The sequence below is a fragment of the Apium graveolens genome, chromosome 4 (genome assembly GCF_009905375.1).
Source record: "Apium graveolens cultivar Ventura chromosome 4, ASM990537v1, whole genome shotgun sequence".
NCBI lineage: Eukaryota > Viridiplantae > Streptophyta > Magnoliopsida > Apiales > Apiaceae > Apium > Apium graveolens.
Window position 1 is genome coordinate 82,962,891 of NC_133650.1, and position 21,281 is coordinate 82,984,171.

Sequence of the window (21,281 nt, forward strand, 5' to 3'; positions counted from 1 at the left end):
AAAGGAAATTGCAGAATGGATAAGTAAATATTACACGTGCCAAAGAGTCAAAGCGGAACATCAAAGGCCGAGCGGATTGCTTCAGCCACTAGATAGACCTGAATGGAAATGAGAGCATATAGCGATGGATTTCGTGGTAGGATTACCTAAAAACAAGTCAAATCATGATGCGATTTGGGTGGTAATCGATCGGTTGACGAAGTCAGCACATTTCTTGCCAATAAATGAAAGGTTTTCGTTGGAAAAGTTGATCAAATTGTATCTGGATGAGATCGTGATGCGTCATGGAGTTCCTGTGTCTATCGTGTCCGATAGAGATCCAAGGTTTAACTCGAGATTTTGGCGACAATTCCATGAACATTTGGGAACTAAGTTGAAAATGAGTACGATATATCATATGCAGACAGACGGACAAAGTGAAAGAATAATTCAGACAATTGAAGATATGTTGTGAACCTGTGCAATAGATTTCAAAGGAAATTGGGACGATCATTTGCCCTTAATTGAGTTATCCTACAACAACAGTTATCACGCGAGTATTGGCATGCCGCCTTATGAAGCGTTATACGGAAGAAAGTGTAGATCCCCTACTTATTGGGACGAAGTTGGTGAGCGCAAATTAATTGGCCCAGAGCTAGTTCAACAAACGAAAGAAAAGGTAAAAATAATTCGAAAAAGGTTAATTGCAGCTCAAGATCGCCAAGCAAAGTACGCAAATCAAGAACGGAAAGATGTGCAATTCAAATCTGGAGACAAAGTCTTGTTAAAGATATCTCCTTGGAAAGGTTTAACCCAATTCGGAAAAAAGGGAAGTTGAGTCCTAGGTATATTGGACCATTTGAAGTATTGCGTCGAGTTGGGAAAGTGGCATATGAATTGGCGCTACCTCCACAAATGCAACATCTGCATAATGTATTTCATGTATCTCTTCTAAAGAAGTATAATGCTGATGCGATCCATGTGATCGAATTGGAACTAGTGGAGATCCAACCAGATTTGTCCTATGTGGAACGGCCAGTACAAATTTTGGATCGAAAAGAAAGGACGCTTAGAAATAAAGTTGTACCTCTAGTTAGAGTGTTGTGGAGAAATCCATTAGTCGAAGAATCGACTTGGGAATTAGAAAGCGAAATGAAAGAAAAGTATCCCCATTTATTTGCTTAGATTAGATTCTGGGGACAGAATCCTTTTAAGGAGGGTAGATTATGACGACTGAGAATTTTGCGACGTAATCAAGTCAATAAAGTATGTTATGTGATTATAATTATGTGATTAAGTGTTGATCAAATGTCTTTGTTGTATATTAGAATATAGGAGCGTAAATAAAAACGTTCCAATTTAAAGAGTCAGCTTAGGAGTTAAGCTGTGTCGTCGGGCCGTCAGGTAGAACGAAATCCGTCCTAATAAGGAATTAAAGAATATAAAATGTAAATTATGTGTGATTGAATGAAATGAATGAGTAAATAAAGTATTTCTTCCTAAGTGACGTGTTGATTGGAAAAGATAATGAGAAGCGTAATCGAAACGCTGAGCGTCGGGCCGTCAGGCTGAACGTGACCCGGTACGCGTAGAAAAGGATAAAGATTAAAGAAGGATAAATTCCATGACTAGACCTGAGTCGTTATGTGATTATATATGCGAGATTGTTGTATGTGTGCATGACTATGTGTTCTGTGATATTTTTATGAATTTTTAAGGAATTATGTGACTTAAATAAAGGTCTAATTAACCTTCGTGCATTTTTATAAAATTATCTGAGTAAGATAAAAACATGAGATTTGTTTTGATATCTTCTTAGTAGTCCTAGAGACTTTTTAAAAATGATAAGTGGATTTATTTGGTGGTCTTTGCATTTTTAAATTGATTTTATGTGGAAAAATGTTATTATTAAGGCGAGATTGCGAAATTTATATAAAATCAACCGTACGCTCAAAACCTTATTATGAGTAATGGTCGGAAAGCTAATTTCGAGATCTACGTTTTGAAATTGTCATTTGCAATAATTTTCAACTTTCTGAGAGAGATATAATTTATATTTAGTTTTTATTTTATTTGAGTAAAAAGAAAAAGATTGATCAACATAAGTGGGGATTAGTTAATTACTAAAACGCCCCTGCCCTCTAAGCATATATATACACTCATTTCTTCCTCCTTCCTTTCTTTACACCCGACCACACTTTCATTCTCTCTTTTTCTCTCATCTCTCTCACTCTCGAAGCTCACTCTCTTCTCTCTCTCTATTCCACTCGGTATATCACTCTTCTACACTTGATTTTTATGGATTCTTCCATGGAAATTCGTTCTTGTTCCATATATGAGCTCATATCCTATTGCATGCATAGTTTGATACTTGCATGTGGGTTGTGTGCGTGTGTGTAGGTTCGACTAGGCAGAATTGTTGCTTTATAAAAACAAGATGAAGTGAACTTGTGGTGATCTTGTCTTGTATGTGTTTGTTGTTGTGATTTTAGAAAATAATCGGAGGTTTTATGGTAGGATACCCTCGAATGGGGACACCACCGTGAGGCCACCGCCACCGGTGATGAACTCCGTTGAACCGGTGGTGAGTAATGATGTAACCACTGAACTCTACTACACCAAAACTTGTTCTTTTGATTGTTGCATGTGTTATCTTGAAAACACCCGAATGGGTTTTAATTTTTTTTTAAAAGAATTAAGTTGATGTTAGTTGATGAAAATGAGTTGTTAATGTTTAATCTTAGAAATTATTGTTTGATTAGAGTGATTGGTAGGGTAAAGGGTCGAAATTGTCCATGCATGTGTTGATTAGTGTAAAAGCCGAATAGGGTTTTGGGTTATCAAAGAATAAATTGATTTTGGTTGATAAAAATGATTGTTTGATAGTTGTTTTTGAAATTGATGGATTAACTAAGGGCCTAAATTGAATTAAAGGTTAAATTCGAGTATGCATGTGGGATTGTGTTATGTTTGGTTCGAATTCTTGCTTAATATAGAAGAAGATAACAACTTGGTGTGTTATTCTTGCTTGAATCAACTAGGATTTAGGTTTAAACCATGAAAATACTCTTGCATGTCATTTGTAAGATTAAATTAAAGTTGTATGTTATATTTCTTGAGAAATTCGAATGGTATAGTTGTTTTATAAGAATATTAAGTTGGATTATATGTCTAAATGATTGTTTATGTGTTTATGTGGATTTGGTATGAAAAATTGATTGATTTTGATTGGTATTTATAGTAGGGCCGAATGGATCATGATTTTTAAGAAGTCAAATTCAAATTTAAGTGATGGATTTGATTATGGAAGATAACTTGGTGATTGCATGTGAAAATTTTAGGAATTGTTTGCTTATTTGCTAATTTTGGTTCGAATTATAAAATTTTAAAAAGAAGAATTAGTTGCCTTGATTCTAAACGGTTATAAGTAGTGTTATGATTATGGAATTGAGTTTTGAATGAAATGTGTACTCATGTAAGTTGTGGTTGCTTGATTTGGTTTAAAGTCGAATTAAAAGTGTGTTTTAAGAGATAAGTTGTTCGTTGAATACTTGAAAGTATAATGGGTAAGAGTGAAGTATATTATATGATATGTGTATTTGTGTAACTATACTCGTATAGTTAAGGTCAATCGTTTGATATGATTAGCGTAAATAGTAAACGTTCCGGGAACGAGAGTTGAAAATCTGATTAAGGTTTTGGTTTTATTGTAGATTCGGAGCGTGAGGGCATTCAGGCTAAGAAAGGAAATGATTTACTAGGTGGCAGTAGTTCAACCTTCAGGAAAGCAAATCCAGGAAAGTAACTCTGATTAATTGTGTAAATGGTTATAAAGAGAATGTTGTTCATACCATGTAGAGTATTGAACTGTTTAATTATGAAACCCTGATATTGATTTGAGGTACCCTGCCTTTGTTCTTGATAAACTGTTATTGATAAACTTAATGATTCAACCCTTTGATAATCTGTCCTTTCTGTTCAAATTATGTATTGAGCCATGAAATATATTGAACCCTCTGATTATCCTTGTTAACGCTGTTTAATGATACCCTGTTCCTCCTGATCACCCTATTGATCCCTAAACAGATGTTGATCCTTCTAACTTAAGTGCTTTGTTATCCCTGATACAGAATTCTTATGAATTGTTCCTTGCGTATCTTTGAATCACCCCCTGAATTTTGTTTCCTTAAAATCTGAATTAAGAATGAGTTTCGACTTGAAAAAGTCCGAATGATTTCAAATTCTTGGTAATGATAAAATGAATTTTAGAAAACCTATTTATTTTTCCAACTCAAGGTTTTCCAAATGAATTCCTGATGGATTGGATTGGGACGTAAGAGGCTAGTGGGACTAGTCCAGTCATGGTAAGAGGCTAGCGGGGCTAGTCCAACTTAAGGCTAAAATTATGCCGATTGGTACCTTAAAGACCGGATGGAGGTCGATACGGGCTGATCACCCGTATTAATATGAAATGGAAAGATAAAGTGATCCAATCAAGGGTTCTAAATGATTATTTAAAAAGGGAACTGAAACTTTCTGTTCAGTAAATTGATTTTTGAAAATGAAAATGGTTTATATTGCTTTGAAAAGAGTTGATTATGTTAATGTAAAGCTTAAAGCTCGAGAACCCTGATTCTTAAATCTGTTGATCATATGATTGATTCCATATATTGAAATACTGTTGCTTTCCTCTATTGAAAGATCTATTCTGATCCTTTATTGATTTGTGATGAATGTCGGCTTTCGACCTACGTTGAGCCTTGTTCCTTAAAAGCTCCATATTGTTCCTTCAAAAACTTTCCTTAACCCAAAAGTTGGAAATCTGCCACCTAGATCAAATAAAGTAGAATGCCCTGAGTTTGGTAAAGCATATTGAGAATTGATATTGTAGAACTGCTATACAGTTGCTTGCTGAGTTTTATACTCATTTGTTTTGTTTTAATCTAACCATGATAGTTAAGCAAGAAGATGGGCAGACTTAGGCGCACTGCTCGGAAGAGCGTACATGGTGGTCCCTACCGTGTTGAGGGCTTCCGGTTGCCAGAGCAGGTAGTGGTAATTATGAGTGAGCTCGCGCCTAGAAAGAAGTGTTTAAAGATACAATGGGTTATCTGTCGGTTCCCAGCCGGAATCGATATTGTTTATTTAATAATAATTCGGGTTTGTAAGTGATATTGTGTTGATTGGTAGTTGTAATCTTGTCTCATACTTTATCCTGTTGATCCTGTTAGTAGATAATCGGGGTTTATGCATATTTAATTATTAGATTAAAGGTGTGTGAGTCCTCACTTCCTAACCCCGAGATTGAGGGCGTCACAGATCTGGCTGTTTGGTGTCATCAATATTTGATGTGTCGTCAGGATTTGACACATCATCAGCATTTGGATGTCATCATTATTTGAAGACAGTAAGCTTAGAAGATTTGTTATGTTCCTTGTATTGTGGAGTAGATATTTTTTACATCTGAGTTATAGGACTTTATCTATTCAGTTGAAGATATGTATTAGTTTCAGTTAGCTTGTGATAATACATATCTTAGATTGATTTGTTGTAGCTGTGTAGTATATAAACGCAGTTTAGGTCATCACATAGTGTATCGATCTCGACTATCATTCGACCTAGCAGCTCTCAAGAACATCAGTATTTTTTGAGTGAGTTTTGTAACAGTTTTTATCAGATATATAAAAAGCTGTCATATTTTATTACTTGTTCGAAACATTTATATAATTGTAACCAACCCCCTTAAACAATTGTATCTTACTGGGCAACACCGTTGAAGGCATATTGAGTCGTCTGTTGAAACTTATAGTTTAGCAGTTGAAAATGTTTTCTTAGCAGTTGATATTCTTTCACTTAGACAAAATTACAAGCCATTTTATATTTACACTTAGCCTACCTATTTTGTATATCTTGTTAGTAGTCAACATGACTTAAAAATCACTAAAACTCTCAAATCCCTCAACTATCATAGTGTACAAAATGTGCTACCTACTTATTAATATAAGCTACTTCTTCAACAGATAGACATACTATGGTTATCCGTTGAAGACTTCTAAATGACACATAACAATTCTACTTAAGGTGTTATGGTGAATTATCATCAATACTACAACATATTTCTAACAAAACTCATAACATTTTCTGAAACAAATGGCCCCTAAATATAATCATAAAACGGTAAATAAAATATAATATACATTTTATAATATATAGTTATATATAATATATAAATGATATCTTTAAATTCTCTAAGATTTAATCAGGTTGAATTTGGTGGGTCGAAAACATCATGTATTTTTATTTCATGAATAATTCTCACCGGATGTGTAACTCATGACACATATTATTATAGTCATATTTTATTATCGTTGATTTTATCTTTTGTTAATTTATTTTGTTGCTTAAATGATGAAAACATCCCTGAAAATTAAGGGTCAAATAATGTTTGACAAAAACAAACCCGAATCAAAAGAAATTCAAAAATTGAAAATCAAATCCGAACTGCTAGTTTTAGATTCGGTTCAGGTTTGAATCGAAAATCAAAAGTTATAAACTTATATAGAAAATATCCAAAAAAATATCTAAAATTGAAATTCATCAAAGTGTTTTGTTCGAGAATTAAAGTATCCCCAAATTAACAAATATAATAAAATGCGCAAAATTAAATTTGCAATTATATTAATTACTTTAGTAATCAGGCTTACTTAATTGCTTTATTCTATTACCTTTTCCATTCTACATGTGTTTCATTTTAAGTAGTGTGTCTTTTTTATCAAGCGTCTAAACGACTCTTAATTCATTCGAAGTGTTTTATATTTAAATATTTAATTTGATCATTTCTGAATTATATAAATGTATATATTAGTAGAACTTTACTCATTAATAATGAAAGTATATTAAGTTTATTATATTGGGTTCGGTCGAATTTCGGTTCAAATCGGGTTTCGAGTATACGGAATGAGTTTTGGTTCAGATAGGCTAAAAATCAAATCCGAACCAAATTCAATCAATTTTTGAAAATAGAAACCGAATCAGTAACTAAACCATAAAAATTGGATTCGGTAAAAACTGTTCGAATTAATTTAGTCGGATATCCGTTGGCTCGGAAAGTTTTGTCATCCTAATTAAAAATCTGGACTTTAACCGAGTAAAACTAACAGTAGAAGGGGAGGGATGCATTTTGACAAGTTTTTTCAAATTAAAAGGAATGCAAACTGATTTTTCTGAGAACATGCGTATTAGAACTCATTTGTTTTAGTACACATGTTTGTAATTAGCTAAGTATTTTTAATATGTTTTTTTATTTTCCAACAAACCTTTGTATTTGCGGTTGCGAGTTTATTTTATATAATGAAAATCGTTTTCTTGTTTGACAAAAAAAATGTCATTTGTTATAGAGGTAGGGGTGATCTTTAAGGTAATGATATTAATTGAAGCCGAAAAAGAAGAAATTACTGTTAAATTATGATGACTAATTGGCAACTGGTGTTACAGTCAGTGTTAGTTATGCACTCTTCTGATGTGCAGAATTCACAGTCCAATTGTTTGAGAATTAAAAATGTGAATTTGCGATTCAAGTTACAAACATGCATGTCTAAGAAGTAGTTGACAGAACAACATGTTATGTCAAAATTAACAACTCAAGGGGGTCAAGTCAAGGGAGCAGTCAGGCCGGCATATCTACCGCTAATACCAGCAGCACTACACGTGATGAATCTCCTCTTCTCTTTGTGTCAAGTGGTATCTATCTATAATTTTCTGGGAAAAGAATATTCATTTAGCAAGTCTGTAAGAATCAAAAACTACGAGGACATGACTGACAATCACAAATACAAGAATACAGAGATGAACAAATTAGAGAGTTATACAAGTGAGTACTAATGCTAACAACAAATTTTCAATTGCTATATGCGAGTCATATATATTACTTGCGAATTAAGGACCAAAATTGTAGATAAATGTCAGTACTTGTATTTGTTTCAGGCTCTCTATATATCTAGTAGTCAGTTGAATCATGGAGCTGTGTGAACCAAGTCCGATCTTGTTCAACAGCTAGCTAGGCATGCCTCATAAATCCAATAGGAAGTAGTAGGCCAATGCAACAGGCAGTGCTAATAGCAACCCATATATGACCCTGCACCAACCATCAATTTGTCAATGTCAACAAATTTCACAACTACAAGCGGGGTAATGCACACAATACATTACATGCTGTTTTATGCCTTTCATGTTCCATCACTTGCATTCTCTAATATATGATATATGCTATGAAAATGCAGGCACACATTGTACTGATCAAGCACACACACATTAAAGTTACCCGATGCTCAGTATGTCTGGATGCACATTGTACTCTTTGGCAAAAACAAATGGAACTATTCCTTGGGGAAGAGATGCCTGCAACATTAACGGCCACAATCCATCATTCAATTTTTATCCTAAACTAGGTTCTAAACTGTTTCAATTTTTAAATGATTTTTCATATGCGACCGTTGATGTCATTTTATTGTGGAATGGCGGAAGCATTGATTTTTGAGATTTGAAAGTTAGAGATTACTACAAAATTAAGAATGTGTAACATTTTGCACCTGCACAATAGCCATTTTTAGCACAATTCCCCTTAATCCAATTGCGTAGGAGGAAGCTATCATTACAGCAGGTCCTGCTAAGAACTTTAATGACAAGGCCAACACTACCCTCCGTATCTCACTTAATTTGATACCAGCTCGAGATGCCATGAACAAGCCTATACATAAAATTAATTTTATTAATGATCTAGCCAGCCAGAATACCGCATACATTACATACAAGGTCAAGGTAGATCATATATAATCTAATTACCAAGACTGAACATTGCCATTCCAAGTCCTCCATCTGACAATATTGTTATTGATTTATCAGCAATCTTTGGCAAATGTAATCCCCACCTATAACAGTATTAAGTTCTACCAACATTAAGCTTGCTAATCGTTCCACATAGCGTAAATGTGAATGAATAAAAGAGCTGAGCTACCACAACTTTCATATTTGTACCTGAACTTTATTAATGCCCAAATGAGGCCAGCTACACTTGCATGAGTGTTTGGATTGCTTATAAGCTTCTTCCCTACTGTTAAAAGCACAACCAGCAATACATTTTTGCCTGAACTTCTCTTTTTCCCTTCTGTCTCTTCATCTTCTTGTTCTTCCCGTGCTGCCTCCAGCTCTACTACAAACAGTCAAACATTAACAACATGGCATATGATTTTCTTGTGCGAAAATATATATTTCTAGTACACAAAATGTCATGGTACTAAGAAATATACTCAAGTGATGTAATTGTATTTGATTTTTATGGCTATATATGTAATTGTACCAGCAACTTCAGGAGATGGTGTGACATAGGCTTCTCTTGTGGCGCTGAGCTCGAACAGAAACAATAATATGTTATACCATATAAAGCTCTGCAGCACAACAATCTGGACAAGAAGGCCTGCTGCTTCATCGCCATACATAGCTCTTATTAATGGAATTCCAAGAATCAATGTATTAGGCAATGTTGACAAAGAAATGCCTGTTATGATCCACTTGAGGTTTCCACTTGAGCTCCATCTTGTTATCACTGCCAACACAAGAAATGCAAGTATCTTTTGAAGAGCATCAGCACCTACTAACCTTATGTTCATCTTATATGGATTGCTTGTAGAGATCAACTGAAAAGACAGTAGCGGAATTGAGAATTTGGCAACAAATTTGTTAATGCCTGAGCATTGATCGGGTGTAAACAGTTTCCACCATTTCACAGAAATGTAGGCTAAGATCATCGCCACGTATAATGGTACAGTGGCTGCAATCACCTGATAGACTTGGTAAAGAGAAATCATGGCATTCAGATAGCAGTTATTTTTAAGATTGGCAGATGAGTATATAATATCCCTCTCCTTTATAAAGTTTTTAAAATCTTGATCGTAGGACTGGTCTTTCAGCTCTATATGTTTATATATACCAAAAGGAAAGGTGGAGGTTTCTTACTTTAATGTAATTTTGCTTTCTTAACTTCATCAATACAATATTTGTTTCATGATGCAAAAGTAATCTTTCTTTATAAAATTTTATGAAAAACCACATGTAACTAATCTGCTTTCAGTTTCTCAACTTTTTTTCCCCATGTTGCTGGTTTTATTAATGCTGAAAATATGAAAAATGACAAGAGTCCTTATAGCTTGTTTTCATGAAAAGACAATAATCTAGTCATCATGAGACAAAAAAAGTATGTGGCTTCAACATATATCTATGATTGGGTGTTTATGGACCTAATAAAACATAACCCAATATCTGTTGATAGATAATAAATTATTACTCCAATGAGTTTTATCTATAAAAAGATGTAGAATATGTTAATTTGATCATATGCATACAAATTCAAATTCTGGAAAGAGGAATAAAGAAGTGAATTGTGGGGGAAGTAACCAGAGTAATGAGGAGGGTTGAAGGAAGAAGTTGTGTAGAAATGGTCAAAAGTATTGGAATAAGTGTTGTGGAGAAATTGCTTTTGAGAATGGAAATTTGCCAGAATTGTCCTACTTACTTCCTCTTCTTTCAAGTTTTCTTAATATAGCTCAGCAAATCAACACCTGCATATTACTTTCAGATGATTAGCTCACTTTCTTAACCATCGTGTCACCATTTGATTAAGCCACTATGTTGTTAGAGAAGTGGTTTCACAACTGTTTCTGAATCTTGTTTTTGAAGTGATCACAGAAATTTAAATACTCACGCACTCTTAGTTTTAAATGATCTTTGAACCATCGATATTTTACTACCATGAGTATTTTTCCCGATTTTAGGAACCTCGATGTTTTTATTGACACATGAAGAGGGGTATCTGCTTGACTAAAACCAGGAGATCAAATGCAGATTGTTGTATACACAACATAGTACACTGACTTACATAAACTGTCAAAAGCAATATTCCGAGAATCCTAATAAGATTGATCGTCTGTTCAAGCACCAAAATGTCATCTCCCAACTTTATTAACTTTTTTGCTTAAGCTACTAAAACAGTTTAGAGGTCGGTTTAAGTATTCCAACAGAAAAGTTGAGCATTTGCAAGTGAAGTAAACCCGTAAACCCGTATCTTAGCTTAACATCTTTTAAGAGTAGTAATCAAAACAACACACAGGACATGCAATAAAAAGTAGAAAAGCACCTGAACACTTACAGAGTACTATTTGAATTGCGAAGAAGGAAGGAATTAGATTATGTTTTGCATTTGTTTCGACATCTTTAGCATATATTTCAAATCTAACTCTGCATCAACTATATTCTTCGCTAAAGGGAACCTTATAACTAACCAACGAACTAAGAACCATCTCTTTTTCTCCTTCTTCACAGAACGTTATCTTATCTGAACATACGTAATTATACTCATATTTATACACTAACATAGTAGAAAACAGGAAAGCTCGACTGATATGTAGAATTCATGATCGAACATTACTTCAAAGTCGTTTCCAGGCGCATCTCCTGAATGTGTATCGTATTTAAATTTGACTTGGTAGAATGAAGTCCCGAGACCATGTTACAGGCACTATGTAAAATCTGATTCCAAAGTCCTGAGAACCAAAAACTAAAAATAGCAATTTACGGTTATATTTCACTGGCGGTTGATATTGTTTTCATCATCTCCACTCGTAATAATACAAGTCAGCGGACTTGTAGGAAGAACAGGATTATAAATTTACAAGTGGTTTTTGTTTTAGGCTTTTGATTTCTTATCTTCTTGCCATGAACAAAATTAAAACTATAGTATGTATATATTGATTGTCAAGAACGTAGGTGGCAAGAAGTAGGGCTTCATCATACCTCTTAGTTTCTTATGAATGTTTCATTGTTTTATTTTATAAAATTTTATAGAAATGGGGATAACCGAGCGGTCGATTTTCATAATTTTAGTAATTAGCACTGCTGCATTCTATACACTTCAGGCAGAGGGCGACAATGTGGACGGGAAGAACAAAGCCAATGAAACCAAGAATGCTGTCAAGGCTCAGGCACCGAGCCTCGCGCCTGCTCCAGATGGACCTGCCCCTAGTCCACAAGATTCTGCAAATACTCCTAACCCTTATCCATCCGACGAATCTGAGTACGCCATGATGTCTGAGTTATTTAGTCCAGAGGAAGTTCCAGGAGAAAATGAAGCTGATAGCGCCGTCGAGGCTGCGGCACCTGGTCAAGAGGAAAGTTCAGAAGAAAATGAACCTGATCCAGCAGACCCTCCTCCATCTATTCAGTACGTACACTCACACTATCTATTTGAACAATCACTTGAAAAACACTCTGAAATAAGTAAGAGTAACATAGACCATATCTATTTGCATCTTGGGATGAAATGATACAGGACACAAAACAGTACAAGAAGAGTACTAGCCAGGAATCACCGGGGGCCATGCATAGCCTACAATCCCATCGACAGGTGTTGGAGATGCGACCCCAACTGGGCAAGAGATCGGAAAAGATTAGCTGGCTGTGCACTGGGCTTTGGTCGCCGCACTACTGGTGGAAGAGATGGACCAATCTACAAAGTCACCGACCCCTCAGACGACAACGTTATGGAACCTAGGCCCGGGACCTTACGCCATGCTGTGATTCAGACCACGCCATTGTGGATTATATTCACCAAGAGCATGACAATTACGCTAAAACAAGAGTTGTTAATGCAATGTGACAAAACAATTGATGGCCGCGGAAAGAATATTAAAATTAGCGGGGGTGCTGGTATTAGCATTCAGTTTGTTAGAAACATTATAATACATAACATTCATATTACCGATATTATCGTCACTCCTGGTGGAACAATCAGGGATTCCGTGGATCATATCGGTATAAGAGCACAACCAGATGGTGATGCAATTTCAATTTTCGGTTCATCCGATATATGGATTGATCATGTTTCTGCATCTAATGCTAAAGACGGCCTTATTGATGTTGTCGCGGCTTCTACTGGTATAACCATTTCTAACTGCCATTTCGTCCGTCATGATAAGGTACCCTTATAACACCAGCTTCTTAGGCTTTAACAGCATGATACCAAAATGATTCTCAAACAAATAAACGTAATGTTATGCAGGTGATGTTATTTGGTGCGGAAGACAACAACGAAAGGGACAAAAACATGCAAGTAACAGTGGCATATACACATTTTGGAAAGCATTTGATACAAAGAATGCCGAGAGTGAGATGGGGATTTTTTCATTTGGTAAACAACGATTACACACATTGGCTAATGTACGCGATTGGAGGTAGCTGCGGTGCATCTATCATTAGCCAGGGGAACAGGTTCATAGCTCCACCTGATCCCGTAGCCAAAGAAGTAACTCACAGAACTAATGGACTTGAACCAGGTTGGGAGACATGGAACTGGAGATCAGAAGGTGATTTGATGATGAATGGAGCTTTCTTCGTGGAGTCTGGAAGTCCAAACTGGAGAATGGGAATTGATCCACTGGATTTGATTATTCCCGCACCAGCAGCTGAAGTTACTACGCTTACTCTGTTCACAGGCCCGCTTGGTTGCAGAAAGAAGAGACCTTGCTAGTACTGGTTCTTTTTTTTTTTTTTTTTATCTTTTTAAATTGTAACAATCTGACCCTCTCGATAGGAGATTCATATTCAAAAGTAGAAGCAAAGCTTTGTATTTCAGATTTTTGATTCATATATATAGTTTAATACTGTAATGAAGGTTATAAATTAAAGCCAGCCACTTGAGAACTATAAATCTTAGCCAGGATATCCAACGACTCAATGACAAAATGGACATATGCTAGTAATGAAGCAAAACGTTGAAAAACAAACACGAAAACAAAACGCTACTTCGAGTTCTATATAATTTACCTTTGAATGAAATAATACTACACTAGTTCATAAATTTCGATAATCAAAGTATCCATGCCACAATATTATTAGTTTCAGTTACTCTTATTTAATCTGTTACTGCTGATGGCCAATGTACAAAGACGCATGCTGATAAAGCCAGCCATACAAGTACACAAGGGAAAAAGATTTAGGTCTTCCTTGATTTTCCTTACCCGGGTACCCAGAATACCCAATACATTATAATTCCATAATCTATTTTGACTGCATAAAATAATAATACCAGTGTTCAGATTTGATAACAGAGATTGCAACTTCAAAATGGCATTTAAAAAAACCCTACATTAAAACCTAATCGCTGTCGGAATCATTTCCTGAATCTGCTTTTGTTGCCTGGGGGTTATTGTATCCCTTCATTTCATCAGTATACCGTTTCTTGTCTCGCCTAGCATCTGTTTCATATATTTCTTTCTCCTCACCTACATGTCAACATTCTGATCAGATATAGATCAAGATAAAAATGAAAATAAGTTTGTACAGGTGCAGAAAAAACACAAACCTGACATCTTGTTCCATCTTTCTCCAAGAACCCTGCCAACATCTGTGAAGCTAATTCCAGGATTTGTCTTCTTCACATTCTGTGGCCAAGCATATCAAAATGAGCAACTATTAGCTGCTGCCATGTTAAAAATAGCCAGAAAAAAAGTGTAGGCTGAGGGCAGATAAAGCTAAAGAAAAAACATGGTCACCATGCAATAACCAAAGTCATCGGTCAACAGGTCATAAACAAGCAAGTCCAGTAGAACTTTACAGGTCATTAGTATTGCAAAACATATAAACTAAGATAATAAATCCCACATCAACCAGTGATGGGAAAAATCCCAAACATAGATGTGAGGGGAACATTCTAAGAGTCTCATCCAATTAAAAGTATCTTCAGTGGGGAAAATGCCCGAGGCCAGATTCACTGCACAAGCCCTGATTTAATAACTCAGCATCTTGGCTTAAAAATTTAATTATGATGTGCAATTTTAACACAGACATTATATTATTTATTGTTCAGTTGTAATTAGGCCTTGATATATGTGACAAGTTCACAAAAAAGGTGAAAGACAGAGACTGATTATATATTTAAAACCATAGATACCAACCTCCCTTTCATTCTTGGAGAAGAACATGAAAGCACTCAGTGGCTTCTTTGGTGCATTTGGGTCTTTCTTCTTCTTTGGTTTCTTCTTCTTTACACTATCTTCCTCACCATCTTTCATTCTCTTCCTACTTGTCGCTGCCTTCGAAGATGCTAAAGGCTCCTTCTTGGTTTCCTTTTTAGCAGGTTTCTGAATTAAGCAGTCATGCATGTGAACGACTGAATATTGGCAGCAGATTTCTATGATAGCGAAGGGTGAAGAATGATTTACCTCCTTTTCACCTCCACTGATACTAGCATCAGAATCATCTCCTCCAGAATCATCTGTAGGTGAACCAGAATCATCTTTCTCAGCCACAAAATCCTCATCCTGCATATATCAACCAATTTAAACATTTGTACAAGCTAAACATAAACTAAAAACAAAAATATTTTAAAAAACTCATAATATCTCAACACACCGATGTCAAGTAATACTGTAAGATATTAACAATATACTAACATAAACAGTACATGTTTATCTAAAAACACCATTCAAAATAAAAATATGAATTAATGTGATAATTGCAAATGATAAATTTCTAAAATCTTGCAAAGTGCTTATCAGAGATCTAACCATGTGCCTATCACCGCCAATTTATGCAACATTTTCATATATCTATCAAAAAAAATACTCTGAAGTTACCTCCTCGTCGCTCTCATCTCCACCAGCCTCATTCTTGATCCTCTCAAGATGTGGATCAACAGCATCGTCATCGTCATTCTGCAAAACAGCAGCAACACCATCTGCAGCTTGGGGACCACCAAGGTTCATGATTTTCAAACCCTTTGAACTGCATTGAAATACAATAGAAAAATAAATGAAATCACTGCTATTTTATATAATGAAATTGATCAATCAAAAATAGTTGACTACAAAGAATACAGTAAATTACGTAAAAACCCTGAATTGTGAAAAGAAAGGGAGATGGAAAAAGTTCTAATAAATGAATCAGCTATAGACACGTGCCAGGACTCTATATCAACAGCATTACAGACCAACAAACATATTACAAGCAGCAAAACCACATGATCAAGGAAACACATTATTAGTTGTGTTTGTAAAGGGAAAACAACAGTTACATGACACATAATTAGTGCTGGGTCAACTGCACCCATAGAAGAATCAAAGGTTGCATCTTCGGAGCTTTGGTCATCTGACTCTAAAGCACTAAACCTCGTATTTCCATCTTTAAGATACTAAAAATTTATTCTGGGCATGTAGAAATGCGAGAACATGAATTCATCACTAGTTAAAAGTGATGTATCTATCTGACTAAGTAAACATTAAGAAACTATACTGACCTTATGAAGTCAAATAGGTTGTGATATTCATTTCTCTGGATGTTCCGGAAAAGATGTTCTTGTTCCGTCTTCAGCCTGATAAGAAGATCAAAGTAATGCATGTTTGACCCTCCAGCAGCATGCCTCTCGAACTCCACATAATCAATCTGAAATCAAAAAATTATATAGTTCTCTAACATGTCAATACCATCAGATTGGGTTTTGACCCCAAAGCAGGTCAGCTGCTAAAATCGACCAAGACCAATTCCACTTATCATCATAACCTGTCGCATTGAAATGCAAGAAGTACTATACCTCATCATGAAGAATGAGTGTTGGAGGCTTTGGCAGGAAGAAGAAACTCTTCTCGAGCGGATAGAGGACACCGTCTTCCGCTTTCAACGATGACTTTACCGCATAACCATCCTGACAACTTCGGAACTTTCCTGGTCTCGTGACTTTGGCACCAGATAATCCCCGTAATATCATTGTGAAAACTTCATGTATCAGTCCCTGATGAATAAAAGCACTTACTATATAAAGTGCAGGAACTGATGCCAATAGAAATATTAAACTGTAAGTTTGAAACTGTCATCTACTGACGAGAGAACTGAAACCTAGATTTGGCACCATTTCTAAAACTATGTAACAAGTGCACAAAAAAGTATAAGCGCTTATTTTTGACAAAACATAGAACGAAACACCGTTCTGGTCTATCTTCCTATTCCAAATTATCTATAACTAAAAATTTACATGGTAATAATTTTCATTACCTTATATGTTGGTTCTAATTTGTCTTTGTACTTCTGATTGTAGACATCATCACTTAGTGACAATGTGCTTTCCACAACATAATCTGTTTCAAACTGTGCAAATAAACAAAGTTACGACATTAGCATACAACTAAAGAAAGGAATATAGCAACTCTTTAAAATTGGTAACAATACCTGTAACACAATATGTGGGTACAATGTTTGGCCTTTACGGATTGGTGGATCAAGAGAAACAACAACAAAAGTATGTGGCTGATTAGACTGCCAAAACAAAAGAAAAAAAGAATATTAAGACAAAACAGACCTTAAATTTTTTAAAATGTATAAAAGTACAATCAGTATGCCAATATGCACTCGGGAGACATCAATATCTTTCGCAAGAAAGCAATGACTAAGGACCTTGGGCAGTAAAAAGAGGCGAACAACACTACTGTATTGGATTTTAAAATCATTGGCTTGCCCTTGGAGTCTTAAAAATGATACATGAAGTTCAACATTATATCGGCCCCTGCAAAAAAGAACACCTTTATTAGATCTTTACTACAACATAAATAGAAAGCAGATGAAAATAGTCAAACTAGATCCATTGCAGATCATAGATAAATTAGAAAAACTACCTAGGAGTAAGAATTGCAATCCCCTCAAAAGTGACAACAGCTTCTTCACCTCCTGGCGTGACATCAGCCATAGAAACAATCTTATTGCGGAAAACCTATACATAAAGAACCCATGAAATGAATATGAGATCAAATCATAAAATATTACTATATAGTTATGCTATCTATAGGTCTATAAATAACATACCTGAGCTGGAGGACAGTTTTCATCACCAACAAACTGAGTATTAGAATTAGGTATGTGGAAACTTATCTCCATCAGTGAATCTTTCTGTAATCATGATCATAATAACATCAGAAGTGTCTTAATAACGAAAAAAAACACAAAAGCATGCAAGGCCAGACACATGCATAAAAAACTAAACATAGCAAGTCGGGTTAAGGCTGACTAGTTGACTAACTCTGCCACAACTTACAAGGATTTGATTGACATGTTATTTTATATAAAGTTAATTAAAATCCACATAATATAGAAAATTGAACAGTGACAAACAAACCCATATAATACACTCACGATGCCAAATAATTCAATCTACCAAACATACTTTAAACTTCCGACCCTATAACACTGTATTTTTTAAAATCGTATCAATATTTACAAACCACTGACCAAATGATGTATCTCTCGTATAGGTCATCTGAGCATAAAAACACTGTACTTCAATCTAATACATTAAAATCCACAACTTATTCAAAAAAATTGAAATTAAACAAACCTCGTTGGCACCAGTAGTATCATCGACATGAAATTCCAACATGACATCATTTTTTCCTTGAAGTTGTGTCTGAGATACATCAGCTAAGGATACCTCGAATGCTTGCTTTGAGCCAACTAGAAAACTAAGCATGTTACCTGATTGAGAAAATAAGGCATGGAAATAAGTGAACTTGAAGTAATGATAACAGAATTACAAGATGACAAAACAAAAATTCAGTAAATTTAAAGAATTGTACCAGACTAAAAATGTATTGAAGATATGAAGAATTGTAGGAAAACCAAGAAATTGATTTAGTTAAGCAAATCATCATTTCACTCTTAACAATAAAAGTAAAATGAAATCAACTTGACGCAGTAGCTAAAACATAGTTTTTGTACAGAGAAATGGTAACAATCACACCTAAATATTTTAGTGAAGAGTATGACATAATTATTTAAATGAAGCTAAGTTAGCATTACCTTTTACTAATAAAATGCAGAAGGAAAGAAATGATATCATATACTTACCATTCAGGTCAACTTCTCCCCAGTTTTTTCCACTAACAGAGAGTTGTTTTTCTTCGGGTGTTATGCCACATGCAGTCTGGAAAAAAGTAGTCAGGCTAGAGACATCCTGCAAGACAAGCAAGTGAGAGTCATTCTTACACTAATAGAAAGCATCGTTAGATTTCAAACTTCTTCTCTCCCGGTTCCCCACCCTATGGTCAGAATCCCAAGGCATGAGGCTGCATATAAACTACAAAAATACTGGGAGCAAATTTGAGTTCATTTAGTGTTGTTCATTAAAATATACAGGTTGCACCTCCTAGTACTATCTTTTACCCATCAGGGGAACTTGCACCATTTTGTAAGAGAAAACAAACGTTTTGTTGAGACGTCGACAATATTTACAATTATCTAGCATTTATGAGTTTGCAACCTGTGAATGATAGATAATGTAGTTCTTAACTAACATTCTTTATTGATCAGATTACATGTCTAGCAATTTATATCAAAGTTACTAACTACCGAAGCCATTCAAATCTGATTGTAGAACTCTTCTCTGACATTACTAAAGGGTTTTTTCCCAACTAGCAGGTGCAGGACAAAATACGATTTTAAAAGCAAACAATATATGGCAGAGTGACAAGAGATCAAGAAAGAGTAGAACTTCTGTACAGTAAATAAATCTACTTTGTTTTCATTTTCCATCTTCATAGATCTCTAATTTCAAACAAGATAACAATTTTAAATTTTAACAAATTCAAACTCCAAAACAGTTAAAAAAAATGCTTTCGTCATGGCTAGAAACGGAGGGAGAAATAAAAAGAACCGTACTTGATCACGAAAACCAGTAAATTTGTACTTTAAACCTTCCTTGCTAATAACTCCAAGCTGATTAGTACGTGGAACCTTCATCCATGTAAGCCCGGAAATGTCAGCCTTATCTACTTCCACAGCCTTGCCACCTCCTTGTTTCTTCCACACTATCCCCCCTGAATGAACCCTAAGTTGCCCCGGGTTCTAAACATAAAATACACAAAATCCAATTAACTTGTTCAAAACATTTAATATACATATCATAATAAAAAGTAATATTGCTCTAAATGTTTACTTTAGGAATTTCCACAATGGTTTTTCCTAGGGCTTGGTTGCATAAAAAGAAACAAGCATATGAAAATGATATATCTCAAAAATCGAAAAGAACAGAAGAAGCATTTGAACCACTGGAACTTGTAATTCATACAAATCAACTTAGGAAAAATCCCTAATTCTCAATTAACCAGTTTATTTTACCGAGTAAGTATATGCAAACCCTAGAAATACGAAACCTGGCCCAATATTACGAAGTGATTGTATAAAATCCATACATACATATAGCTCGTTTGGAAGTAATTAGGGTTAGGGTTAAGATAAATTAACCTAATTATAGTCTAATATACAGCGTGAACAAGATCTAATCGAAAGCAAAGAGGAAAGAAGAGCGTGTGTGTATTGGGGAGGGGGAGAGAGAGAGAGAGAGAGATTACAGTGCCACCACGGCCTCCGAGAGAGATATTGTTGAATAAGTGACCGTCCGCCATTGATTACGAGTTGTGTGAAATGAGAGCTTGCCCCCTGTGAAGGCTTTGTTTATATAATAAAATGTTGATGGAGCGGCAAATCGGGTTCGGGTTGGCGCCAAATTAAGGAATGGTTAGATGTGAGTTGGTCCACCTTAGGTTTACCAATGGGCCTCCTTCTGGACCAACTTCCTTTACATCTTGTACTCCAATTTCGGTTTTAACTTCGTTTGTAAAGGGCTTATAGAAGTCCGTGGCAATTCCGTAGTTTGATAAAGCAACAGCTATATTTACCCGAATATAAATAAACTAGATTGGATCCTTCCAAATACCCGGTTATATTATATTTTCTTTATAAAAATATATTTTAAAATAATTTAATTTTAATATGTATTATATTTATATCATGTTATGATGCTGATAAATAAAATAAATTATAAATATAAATGCTTAAAAAGAGTACGACAAAAATTATAATATTTTTTATTATTTATAAAAATATATAATAAATTGATGAATATTTAAATTAGTGGAAGAGAGAATTAGTGGAGATTTTAAAAATAAGGGGGAAGAAATGAGAAATTAGGAAGAGAGAATGAGTGGAGGTTATAAATGAAAGAGATATACATTGAAAGTATAATTAATTAGGAGAATATGTTAATGAAAGATAACATCATCAAATTAGTGTGGGTTTGACATATAAGGTCTGATGATGTCAGCTATTTAATGAGAGTTTGACACATCAGTAAGGATGACATCAGCTAGTTATAAATGAGCCATTTTTTTCTAATTAAAAATCCCTAATCTCAGAAATTAATTTGACTTTAAATT

The 21,281-nt window shown here is 34.9% G+C and overlaps 3 protein-coding genes across 6 annotated transcripts; 1 reads left to right on the top strand and 2 right to left on the bottom strand.

Annotated features, from left to right (window-relative positions):
* Nucleotides 1–7,465: 7,465 nt before the first annotated feature.
* LOC141716795 (putative auxin efflux carrier component 8) lies at nucleotides 7,466–10,058 on the bottom strand. 4 transcript variants are annotated; one of them, XR_012573359.1, is made up of 7 exons: nucleotides 9,335–10,056; nucleotides 9,013–9,187; nucleotides 8,821–8,906; nucleotides 8,568–8,725; nucleotides 8,300–8,376; nucleotides 7,948–8,113; nucleotides 7,466–7,737 (listed from the first exon to the last, which is right to left on the bottom strand). XR_012573359.1 is itself a non-coding variant. In XM_074518977.1 (6 exons), exons 1-5 carry the CDS (start codon nucleotides 9,840–9,842, stop codon nucleotides 8,296–8,298), a joined length of 1,008 nt encoding a protein of 335 aa, XP_074375078.1. In that variant the 5' UTR covers nucleotides 9,843–10,058; the 3' UTR covers nucleotides 7,744–8,113; nucleotides 8,289–8,295. The 4 variants fall into 4 exon arrangements, 3 of the variants coding, with proteins under 3 accessions (XP_074375078.1, XP_074375076.1, XP_074375077.1); XM_074518977.1 differs by lacking the exon at nucleotides 7,466–7,737 and having other exon boundaries at nucleotides 7,744–8,113; nucleotides 8,289–8,376; nucleotides 9,335–10,058; XM_074518975.1 differs by lacking the exon at nucleotides 7,466–7,737 and having other exon boundaries at nucleotides 7,744–8,113; nucleotides 9,335–10,055.
* A 1,695-nt stretch (nucleotides 10,059–11,753) lies between these two features.
* Nucleotides 11,754–13,694, top strand: LOC141718123 (pectate lyase-like). Its single transcript, XM_074520491.1, has 3 exons — nucleotides 11,754–12,250; nucleotides 12,359–13,004; nucleotides 13,088–13,694. Exons 1-3 carry the CDS (start codon nucleotides 11,877–11,879, stop codon nucleotides 13,553–13,555), a joined length of 1,488 nt encoding a protein of 495 aa, XP_074376592.1. The 5' UTR covers nucleotides 11,754–11,876; the 3' UTR covers nucleotides 13,556–13,694.
* A 197-nt stretch (nucleotides 13,695–13,891) lies between these two features.
* On the bottom strand, nucleotides 13,892–20,604 carry LOC141718122 (FACT complex subunit SSRP1). Its single transcript, XM_074520490.1, has 16 exons — nucleotides 20,418–20,604; nucleotides 19,726–19,911; nucleotides 18,916–19,021; nucleotides 18,407–18,543; nucleotides 17,878–17,961; nucleotides 17,691–17,785; nucleotides 17,473–17,581; nucleotides 17,248–17,334; nucleotides 17,074–17,166; nucleotides 16,616–16,813; nucleotides 16,322–16,467; nucleotides 15,663–15,810; nucleotides 15,249–15,347; nucleotides 14,982–15,167; nucleotides 14,390–14,468; nucleotides 13,892–14,309 (listed from the first exon to the last, which is right to left on the bottom strand). The coding sequence occupies exons 1-16, from the start codon at nucleotides 20,469–20,471 to the stop codon at nucleotides 14,182–14,184; spliced, it is 1,935 nt and encodes a 644-aa protein (XP_074376591.1). The 5' UTR covers nucleotides 20,472–20,604; the 3' UTR covers nucleotides 13,892–14,181.
* Nucleotides 20,605–21,281: the final 677 nt, after the last annotated feature.

Coding starts and splice junctions, on each gene's coding strand:
- LOC141716795 (XM_074518975.1), bottom strand. CDS start 9,842: ATGATTTCTCTTTACCAAGTCTATCAGGTGATTGCAGCCACTGTACCA. Junction 8,377..8,567: donor TAAAAATGGCTATTGTGCAG/GTGCAAAATGTT, acceptor TTAATGTTGCAG/GCATCTCTTCCCCAAGGAAT. Junction 8,114..8,299: donor CCAGACATACTGAGCATCGG/GTAACTTTAATG, acceptor TGGTTGGTGCAG/GGTCATATATGGGTTGCTAT.
- LOC141718123 (XM_074520491.1), top strand. CDS start 11,877: ATGGGGATAACCGAGCGGTCGATTTTCATAATTTTAGTAATTAGCACT. Junction 12,251..12,358: donor GACCCTCCTCCATCTATTCA/GTACGTACACTC, acceptor GAAATGATACAG/GACACAAAACAGTACAAGAA. Junction 13,005..13,087: donor ATTTCGTCCGTCATGATAAG/GTACCCTTATAA, acceptor AATGTTATGCAG/GTGATGTTATTTGGTGCGGA.
- LOC141718122 (XM_074520490.1), bottom strand. CDS start 20,471: ATGGCGGACGGTCACTTATTCAACAATATCTCTCTCGGAGGCCGTGGT. Junction 17,167..17,247: donor ACCCACATATTGTGTTACAG/GTATTGTTACCA, acceptor TTATTTGCACAG/TTTGAAACAGATTATGTTGT. Junction 15,168..15,248: donor TCAGTGGAGGTGAAAAGGAG/GTAAATCATTCT, acceptor TGCTTAATTCAG/AAACCTGCTAAAAAGGAAAC.